Below are 10,324 nucleotides of genomic sequence, written 5' to 3' on the forward strand. Positions count from 1 at the left end.
TCATCGCTCAGTCAGCGTCCTCTGGACGTCACATGCTCTCTTCTTTTACGCTTACTCATCGTCCTCCCCAGTAGTATATAAGGAGGACTCTGCAGGCCTCTGCTCTTCAGTCGTTCTCTCACAGACTGAAGAGTAAGTCCCATACTACCTATGCTTCCTTACATGTTTACTTACTAGTACTTGTAGCCTCTCTTTGTGCGGCTTACAGGTACAGTACTATGCAATCATAGTCGTTCTCTCACAGACTGAAGACCTCTCTTTGTGCGGCTTACAGCTTACAGCCTTCCAGGTTCAGAGTTCATCAGGATCCAGGAGCCACAGAACGCAGCCTCCGGGTGCATCGCGCTCTCGCGTTGGTTGTGCTATATTTGTCCGTATTTGCCAAGCCGGCGGAGCGAGCGTCTCTCCTGCGATGATCGTGTTCTGTACACTGCTGCCACCACTGGCAAGCTGCCGCTATCCACACTTAGATTTTCGACGTGGACGAGTTCTGCGAAGATTGCGACTTACATGATCGTATCATGGCTGTCATGAGTACACCGACGAATGGGCACGCGGTACCTCAGCGCTCCTCGGTCTCCCGGCATTCCATATACACCCGCATCGGCTCGGACGGCTCAAACTCAGATCTCCCTAGGCCTGCTTCATACGATGACTAGCTACTCCTTGCTCGACCCTCTTCTAGGGCTGGATAGGTGCACTCTACTGACCACCTTCTATGAGAGCCCCACCGCCGGCGAGGTGATGTCCCAGGATATCGACCAGCTCCGCAAGAGCATCGACGCCATCAATGGCCTCTTTGACAAGGTCATGCGCCCCCTTCAGGCATTCGATTATGAGTACTCCATATCCTCTGAAGCTCAGGATGCTCTCGCGCCACAGTGGGTGGCTTTCCGCACAGTGAGTCCCATCTATTCAATGCTCACGCTACGCTTTGCTTATGCTAAGCCTCGCTGTATGTTGCAGCGATTCAACATGTGCGTGGATAGCAGTCGTGACAGCGCCGCAGCCGCGTCCAGGATCATGCACTGTATCTACTTTCCGATTTGCTCACACGTATTTTTATCACTCGTTCATTCTATAGTGTATGCCGATGCGGTCTTGGGCAAGGTCGGGGATGTCAGGTGTGACGTCCGAGCCTTGCTGGAGGAGATCAAGATCTTTGAGGAGGTACGTACTGTCACTACACGTCATCCTGCATTTTTGATAACAATCCGTTCCTTAGAAAGTTCAAGAGCATATCGCAGCCGCACAGGTCGTATGTGATAGCTTCAACAAGATCGCCAACGACATCAGGGGTTTCAGGCAGCACGTCATACTCACAGCCAACCTGAAGAGCGTCACAGGACCGCTCTCTGAGGCTATGACCCATGCCTTTAACAACATAGTGGTCCTGGAGGAGAAAGTTTCTAAGTAAGTGTTTCGAGATCCTCGACGTTCGCGAAAGTGGCCCTATATAGCAAGTTCAATGGTTTACATCGCGACTTTTTCCAGCGTACCCGAAAAGGTCAAGCACGCGGCAGGACCTCGACACAAGATCGCTCATTCTCTTCTCAATAGTTCACGGACCAGGAAGCGGCGTATCTAGCGATGCTAGCTGCACTGACTCCTAGCGCTGCCAAGCTACTTTGCACGCTCTCGCCCACGACTGCTATCCAAGCGTTGGTGAGTCGTCTCTCACACTCCATCGAGCGCCCCAAGTTCCTATCCCGTGGCCTCAGCAATTTGTTCTTGGAGCACCCAATCATACTCTAGGTCAGTCCGGCACATCTCCACGGGGCTTAGACAGGTATTGATCTGCTATTATGGCCCGGCAGCGCAAGCGGAGCTGGCACAGTATGTCGTTCGAACGTCCGCTTTCCTGAGAGTGAGTGCAGTCTCTGACGACGTTTCCTGACACTCTAGAGGAACCACTCTGCAAGACATCTGCAACGTCTCCCAACGCATCGAAGCCATAGCCAATATCTGGCACAACGTATGTCCCTGTCGCACCCTCTACCCCCCCTTCGTTAAATCTTCTTCCCCGTTTCTGCTGTGCTGCGCGTCCCAAATTCTAAAACCTTACGTCAACTGTCTTCCCACCCAGCTGAGGCTTGACTTGGTTTCCCTCGAAACATCGCTGAACACCCGCTCCGGGGATGAAGACGTCGCCAACTCCACTGTACGTGTTCTGACACGCCTGGAACCCACATGTAGTTGTCGTATCTATATCTGACATGCTCTCTTTGTTTTCAGTTCCTCGCGCCGAAAATCTACGCAAGCCGTGCGATGTTCACGCGACTGACCGAGTGCTTGGATCTGTACGTGCGGCAGGTTGCGCCGACCTTGGCTTGATCCCCGGAGCGGCCTCGACATATGCACGCTCTACTTCACCGCTGCGACAATTGGGGCGTCCGTGCTTCCCGTATATCTCCTTGACTGGATATGTACGATAGGTCTCTCGGCGGTGCGTCTGCGATCACGGCGCGATCCCACGTATTCCTGTGCGTAGATGTGTACGGCTTCGTCTCGATCCACAATAGTAACGTGATCAATACTCCAAATTGACATCTAGTTGCGCGTTCACGCCGTGTTGCCACTTCTAGCCTCTCATGGTCAACACGCAGAGACCGCATTCCAACGCGCGTGCATCTTCCACTGTGACACATCTTTCTGGGTGCATCCCGCATTCCCGCGATCTCGGCGCAAATCCCTCCATAGTTCATGGTATCTCCCATATGCCGCTTCGAGGCCAACGCCGGCGCTGCACCTAGCGAGTGCTTGACGTAGGGATGCTTGCGACTGTGTTGAATACATGTTTTCGAGCAAATCACAATAAGCTTGATGTTAATATAGAAGAGGTCTCTGGGATCTAGACATGTTTCTCTCGAGGACATCCTAGCATGAGGTTGCAGGTAACTCGCGGCCTGAAGTAGGGGAGCAAATCTCGCAAAGGTCGTCATACACCAGCGCGGTATGCATAGACCCTACAACGCCACCGCGCAGGCTGTATGCCCCAACGAGCTTTTTTTCCGCCTAGCCTTCAATGCCTCAACAATGTTGTCGGCCAACACGGACCCATCATACGCACCGTCAGACAAACACGCCACCCCGCACCCGCACCCGCACCCCGCACCCCCTTTGCGCCGCAGGGTATAGTGCAGCCGTTCCCGTATGCACGCTCTACACCTTCCCAGTCATGTCGTCGGAGCCCGACACGACACCGCGCCACGACACATCCTCTCAGTCAGGCAAGAAAGCCACTGGCGCATGAAGCGTGACTCCACCTACATCGGCGCGAGCCCTTCGTCCGTGCTCCACATTGGGAAGCCGCAGTCGCGCACGCCGCTGACGGTGATTCGACCATCAAAAGACACCGCGGGGATGACCAGGTCGTTGTGGCTTGACAACTCTAGTTTGTGCGGTTGATATTGAGGTGGGTCACACGTCTTCGACGCAACAGATATGCAAGATTCCGCCCGCCGCCAGAGTTCGCCCGTCTACGGAGAGCACGACGAAGGTAGCAGTATCCTCGTGTTGCGTGGTACCGAGGAATGCGAAGTTTTTGGCGTCCCAGATGCACTCCACGCGTGGTCCAAGCCGTGCCAGAGCCTGTACTTTATCGTCCGGGAAGTTCTGCTCCTACGCGATGCGAACCATCAGTCACGATCAAGGCGTGTCAAACATATCCCGTACCTTGAACAACGCATTGAGGTCCAGCTAGGTAAGACGCAATAACTATCTTCAAATTGTAACCCTATACGATGAACGACACCTCCAGGATATAGTCCAGGATCTCATGCGCGGGGTTCCGGGGCTGCCCTCGAATCAGTACGTAGCTTATATCATTGAACTGCCAGTACGCGTGTACATACGATTAGACTACCAAGAGCGAGGTCGGCCTCCCGAGGAGCGGCGTATTCTTGAGCAAGATAGAGGATCTCGAGGGGGAGCTGCGCTCTGATATACGAGCTAAAATACCAGTCAGCATGTGAATACCAGACGATGATGCGCGTATAAGAGAAAAACCTGCCAGAGGGGGTAGTATTTCCGAATCATGGTATCAACCGTGTGCCAGTCGGATTTCTGGTGAGGCCAGCGTATACGACGGTGGGCGAGATTCTTGAGCGACGTATACGCCGAACGGGGAACGTGAGGACACACCTGATTGGTAGCTACACCGTGACTAAACGGCAAAGCCTCCGCGAAGCGCAGACGCAAGAGAGAGGTAACGGTTGCGGAAGAAATACACCTACAAAGCTCGGATACCACACAACGGAAAGCAGGTTCTATGGACTTGAGAACCGCGGCGACATGAGCTCCCTTACGGCCGATCGCTGACTTCGTGCACACTGCGGGGGGTGAAGGAGGATGAAAACTTACTTGGAATCAAGGACGCGTGGTCGATTTCGAGCGTCTTCATGAATGGGGTGTTGGAGAGTGTCATGGAGGTCCAGTAGACTGCAGCGCTGGATGAGGAAAGGCCGGCCGAGCTTTGCTATCAGCGCATGGGCGAGGAGCTTCCGCGTGCGTACAAGGGGAGACTAGGTAGAATGCGGCAGAGGGATGACGACGTAGAGCATCGCGTCAAGGGAGGAGAGCACCGTTGTTGATCCAAAAGAGAGCGGAGATCGAGGCATGGGCAGGAGTGTACGAGATTCTGCGCGAACAAGCACAGCGTAAGTACTGAGAAAAAAGTGCAGAACTCCCGAGGCATCAAAGATCTCTATAGATCCGATTGTACGATTCCATGAACGAGGGATGTAGTGAACCTACAGATCGAGAGCCGCTGCCTACCAATCTTCATGTTGTGCGTGACTTACCTGAGCCTGCAGTGTGCATATATGCTACTCTTCTTCTCTATTCAGCTATGCAGCTAGACGTCAGCTGCCCCATCTAATCACTGAGCCCGCGTTCTTGGTGACATCGGCCTCTTCTGCGGGACCAACCTTGAGGGAGAAGTGTTACCGCCGTGCAGGAGGTCGTCCGAGTGGTGAGCAGTACGCCAGGATGCAGCCCGAGTATGGGTGTTGTTTCAACAGATCCTGACTGCTAGAGATTTCATAGGAAAGCATGGCGCACGAAGAGCGAGAGAGTCGGCGAGAGAGTCGGTAGCGAGGTGGTGGACGGGAGAGAAAAAGAAACGCGTACGGCGCTTGATGATGACGGCGTGTCGTCCAAATCTCCGATTACTTCGGTCCCGAAGCTCGGCCCGGATTCCGCGGGGAGCGGAAAGGAGACTCGGAGACGCTCGTAGGCCACGACCGAGCTGCGACCATTCGACTCTTCGCATTCTTCTGTCACCTAGGTCCTCTCGCTTGCACAAAAAGCTATATACATAGCTATCTTTGGTATCATTATTTGTAAGTAAAGGATAACACAGCATCTTATACCACACAGTCTGGACGGCTGGTGTTCTGGAATGCACGGAGGTCTCCTGCGCCGGGGGACGTCGCACATCTTGTCGTCCGCATAATCAAAATCTCACTACTTTGACATAGGGTACGGTGGAAAACCAATATATACATCTCAAGTCTGCATTGTGGTCGGACTCGTTAAGCTGAGAGCTTGCTCCCGTCGCCGTGAGTTAGAACTGCACCCAAAACGACCGTATCAGGGTGATACTTACTGTGCGGGCGGCGGTGCAGATATTGAAAAACGCTCAAACTGTGCGCCTAAGGTGCCTTATTATACCCTTAGAGCACAATTGACTACACACGACCCGGTATCGCAGAACGCGACATCGTTATACAGGGGACAGCCGACGCGCTCGTCAAACAGGTCAGCCCTCGTGATCCGCGTTCGAATCCTGCAGTCTTCCGCGGATAGACACTGTCTACTCTTGGCTGGGCTTGCAGCTACTAATAATGCTCCGGGGCGTTGAAGATATAGCCGTTAGAATTCTCGTTATAAATTCGTGGAGGTACTACGTGTTGGTGCAGGTCAGGCTCTCCCGTGGCGCGTCATCCGAGTCTGTGGATCGAACCTTCCGAGGTCTCAGTCAAGACCTCCGCCGACGTCCGAACAGGCATCGAGTGCAAAAGCTAGTCTGGTGGCGAGTGGAAGAGACTCGAGTTTGGAAAGGTCCAAGGACGAGAAGAAGCGCTGATGCGAGCGGCAGCCTTAGCGCTGCGTGATGATGTCATACTTTCCCACAGGCCACGAGGTTAGCGGACTGCCAGCTGTCGATGGGCGCTCTTGCTTTTGTTGCTTGCATCGACTCCGCATTATCCTGGAACAGCAGCTCAAATACACGACCCGTGCACCTCTTTATTATCTTGTGTTCCAGCTACGCCTCGGCCATAGGATCGTCCCAGGTCGGCGAAGCGTACCTGCCCGGTGAAAACAAGAGTTGCGAGCGGGGTCGCATCTCGACTTATCTCGACAGTTACACGAGCGACGGGTAACTGTCAACCTCCAAGACCTAGCATAGATAGGAGATTTATGCTGCATACTAAGTGACGAATGCTCAGCTCAACGCAAAGACTTCGGGTATATGCCGAGTCTCGGGAGAAAAGGTGGGTTCTGTTAAACTGCGTCCGTATAATCGCTCATCTATTTGTTGATTTTTCAGTTGGCGCGACACTTCGCGATCGAGCTCTCGCCGGGGAGACGGCACGCGACTGTTCACAGAGCTCGAAAACAAGTCGAACGCATGTCGAAGATATGCGCGGATCTTGTCGTCGATTGCCACGAACATGTCTTCCGAGGACGTCGCCGACGCGCCGACGACATCACTCTAGTTTTTGCACAGGTCCCAGATTCCAAGGACAGCGCTGGAAAATACCAGCCAACATCGTTGCAGACCTTCGAACAACATCCTGCGATTCGAAGTTCCGTGATCGAAGAAAACAGTCTGCCTTATAGAACGACGCATCCTGCCTACACTATATATACCAGTATGGCGTGCTCGTTCTTCCCCTCTTCGGCGACATCCTCACCTGGCCAGGGAATCGCATTGCGCCTCTGGACCTGTAAACGTACAACCATGCCGCCGACGCGTTCACGAGACACTCCGTGAGCTGAAGCAGCGCCGTGCTCGACAACTGGGTTGCCGTTCGTAGCTTCCATTCAAGCGGGTGGCTGGGATTGACGATATACCTTACCCCCTTGATAGGCCCAGAATGCATGCAATGATTCTAGGGGATGGCGAAAAGCCGGGACGGAGCTCGCATGTGCTCCCAGCCTGAGTGACGACAGTGCTGCTTCTCAAGTAGTGGCCTATCGCACTTCCTGTTATCGTCCCACCCGTCCCACCCGTCACATATATCCCCACTTCCTCCGCCGGAGCTTGTACCGCTACTGCTAGCTGCTGCTGTCTGCTCGCCGCCATGCCCTCGCTGCTGCAGTACCTGCCTTCCTGGAGAGCCCGCCCGCGCGGCGGCTCAGAGGCCTCGGATGTGGTCCCGGTGGATGCGTCACTGGACACGAAACAATCTAAAGAAGATAGCGATGCGGAGTCGCTTGCGTCAAAGGAGATTACGACTGCTATAGACTCTTCGCTCAACCCTGGCGAGCTGACATTCGAGGAGGGTACGCACAATCCATTGCACTCATTGTGTTACAAGTACTGATCTGGACGTCTCAGATTCCGCGGGTGGCATGGGCCGGCATCTCGGCGTGTTCAGCTGCACGCTGCTCAAGTGAGTACACACACCGCTTCCAATCTCCCCTATCCACAAACCCGCAATCTCCTAGCGTCGGTTGTATCATTGGAACCGGCATTTTCTCAACGCCTTCATCCATTCTCGGATCGGTCGGATCGGTGGGCGCTTCGCTCATGCTCTGGGTCCTTGGCTTCGTCCTCTCGTTCTGTGGTATGTTCATCTGGCTCGAGTTCGGGACTATGTTTCCGCGTTCTGGAGGCGAGAAGGTGTACCTGGAGGCGGTCTACAAAAAACCGAAACATTTGGCAACTGTCATTTTCGCGGTGAACGCGATTGTTCTCGGGTTCTCCGCATCAGGCTGCATAGTACGTACCATGTCAATCCTTTCGCGTTTTCCCATTCTGACGTGGGAACTGCACAACAGGTGTTCGCGCAAAAGTGAGTTTCTGTTTATATTGCTGATGCGTGCTCAGTTATGACGTCATTGCAAAGCATCCTCATCGTCGCAGGCCATAGCGCGGACCGATGGGTCACCCGTGGCATTGCACTGGGCGGTACGCTATGTCTTCCTTTTTCCATGCATGGCGGAGGTGCTGACTAGGTTTTCCCAGTCATTGGCTTCGCGACCCTTCTTCATGGCCTAACACCGCGTCTCGGAGTGTGGGTTATGAACGTGAGCGTGCCATCGGACGCGGGAGAAACGTCTGCTCACGGAATCTGTGTGCAGGGCCTGAGCGTGTTCAAAATCATCATCCTCCTCTTCGTCGTGATCACTGGTAAGTCGCTCGCCTCTTTACAGCGGAAAGCCGGGCCACTCACCCTTCAGTTCAGGATGGGTCGTGCTTTCGGGAAAGACCCACATTGAGGACCCGTATGCGAACTTCCGGGATGCATTCGCCGGGAGCTCGCACAGCAGCAACGACGTCCGTCCCAATCCCCTCCCTCTCACATCTCTGCTCCTTTTCTGATTGGCGCTGCACAGTACGCGACCGCGACGTTCAAGGTGCTGAGTGCGTATGCAGGGTGGTCGTACGTCAACTACGTGATGAACAACGTCAAGAATCCCGTGCGCACGCTCAAGATCGCGGGCCCGCTCGGGCTCGGAATCTGTGCAGTGCTCTACCTGCTCGCGAACGTCTCCTACTTTGCGTGCGTTTCGCTTCTTTGTTCTGCGCAAAGGTATGGTGTTGATCGAGGCTGTGAACGATAGGGCGGCGACCAAGGACGAGATCCTGCACAGCGGGACGACGGTCGCGAGTCTGTTCTTCAAGAACGTGTTTGGGGTGCAAGCACAGAAGGCGCTCACCGTGTTTGTTGCTTTGAGGTGAGGATTGCGCTGGCTGTGGAGTTTCTTCCGATGTTCACTTGTGCGTAGTGCTCTGGGGTAAGCTTTAAACCTGTCAAACGAGGGAAGTACAAATCTCAATGGAATTGTCTCGCGTATTTCAATCCATACAGGGTGAGTAAAACTACCCGTTGTGCCGTACTGAGACTTCGCTTACATGCCTGCTATACACAGAACGTCGTCACCGTCACTTTTGCTGCAGCACGTATCAACCAAGGTGCGCTCCTTCGAACCCTAGGATGGACTAGATACCCATATTGCCCTTAGAACTCGCCAAGGAGGGCATCCCGCTGCCATTCGGCAACCGGTTCTGGGCGTCCAACTGGCCCACGGGCAAGTCGCCGCTCCCGGGTCTGATCATCCACTTGATACCCTCAGTGAGTCCACACGTGATATGTGTGTGCACGGCTGCTCACGCGCCTGCAGGTTATTGTCATCATCGGACCGCCGTCGTCGGTCGCGTACCCCTTTATCCTGGATCTGCAAGGATACCCCGGCCAGATCATCAGCCTGTTCGTCGTGCTCGTATGTCTCGTTACTCAGACGCACCGGTGCAGCAGCTGACAGCTTCTCCGCCTAGGGACTGTTTTGGCTGAGGTACAGCAAGCCCAACGCGCCCCGGCCGTTCAAAGGTAGGTCCAGCGAGGCCACGCGTAGCGCCGATTGTGCTGAATTTCGATGCTACAGTATGGTGGCCCCTCGCAGTATTCTTCCTCGCAGCAGCCATATTCCGTACGCCGACTCTACCAGCTGACAACGCCTCACTGATGCCTGATGCACATGCGCGCCTGCCCTAGTGCTCGTCGCGCCTTTCCTGCACCCCGCGAACGGCAAGGGCGACACCCCGCCGCTACCCTACTACCTGTGCGTGTCCACTCCCTTCGCCATCGTCGCGCGCGCGTCATGAGCTCCTGCTGACGTGCATGCTCGTATGCATTTCCGACAGATACTGCATCGTGGGCATCGCGATCACGGCGGCGGGCGTTCTGTACTGGGCCGCGTGGCGGATCGTGCCGCGCTGGTTCGGCGTCGAGTACGTGCCGCGCAAGGAGGTGCTCGCGGACGGGACTGTCGTCACTTTGGTACGTGTCTAGTAGGCTGGCGAGAGGTCTTGGTGAATGCTGATGCGTCTTCCATGCAGTTTTCACGGCAAAAGATCGAGTGAGGCCCAGGGAGGTCTGTGCTCGGGTCCGAGGGAGTAGGAGGTTCGGAAACGACTTTCATAATGTTGCATTACGGTATTTATGGTAGTGTTGTAATGGAAGCATGATGACTGAACTCGCAGGATTCGCCGCGAGTTGGAACCACTTCCCAAAACTCAAGATCGCTACAGTCAACGATATCTGCGCATCGAGAAGGCCATAAGGGCAGCCTACGTGAGGAGCCGGAGCCA

General features: G+C 54.6%; 2 protein-coding genes across 2 annotated transcripts; one reads left to right on the forward strand and one right to left on the reverse strand.

The window, feature by feature from the left end:
* Positions 1-3,266: 3,266 nt before the first annotated feature.
* Positions 3,267-4,426, reverse strand: TRAVEDRAFT_50813 (uncharacterized protein; the record flags this gene model as incomplete). The annotated part of the gene is made up of 6 exons (XM_008043719.1): positions 3,267-3,428; positions 3,484-3,621; positions 3,676-3,699; positions 3,743-3,796; positions 3,855-3,951; positions 4,308-4,426. The coding sequence occupies 6 exons, from the start codon at positions 4,424-4,426 to the stop codon at positions 3,267-3,269; spliced, it is 594 nt and encodes a 197-aa protein (XP_008041910.1).
* Positions 4,427-7,310: 2,884 nt separating this feature from the next.
* Positions 7,311-10,096, forward strand: TRAVEDRAFT_39229 (high affinity methionine permease; the record flags this gene model as incomplete). Its single annotated transcript, XM_008043650.1, has 18 exons — positions 7,311-7,512; positions 7,568-7,622; positions 7,678-7,962; positions 8,079-8,140; positions 8,198-8,259; positions 8,314-8,362; positions 8,418-8,509; positions 8,569-8,735; positions 8,797-8,910; positions 8,962-8,970; positions 9,078-9,148; positions 9,199-9,308; positions 9,358-9,456; positions 9,512-9,563; positions 9,619-9,663; positions 9,729-9,795; positions 9,878-10,013; positions 10,073-10,096. The coding sequence occupies 18 exons, from the start codon at positions 7,311-7,313 to the stop codon at positions 10,094-10,096; spliced, it is 1,701 nt and encodes a 566-aa protein (XP_008041841.1).
* Between the last annotated feature and the right edge of the window lie 228 nt (positions 10,097-10,324).

The sequence above is a fragment of the Trametes versicolor genome, assembly GCF_000271585.1.
Source record: "Trametes versicolor FP-101664 SS1 unplaced genomic scaffold TRAVEscaffold_10, whole genome shotgun sequence".
Taxonomy (NCBI): Eukaryota; Fungi; Basidiomycota; class Agaricomycetes; order Polyporales; family Polyporaceae; genus Trametes; species Trametes versicolor.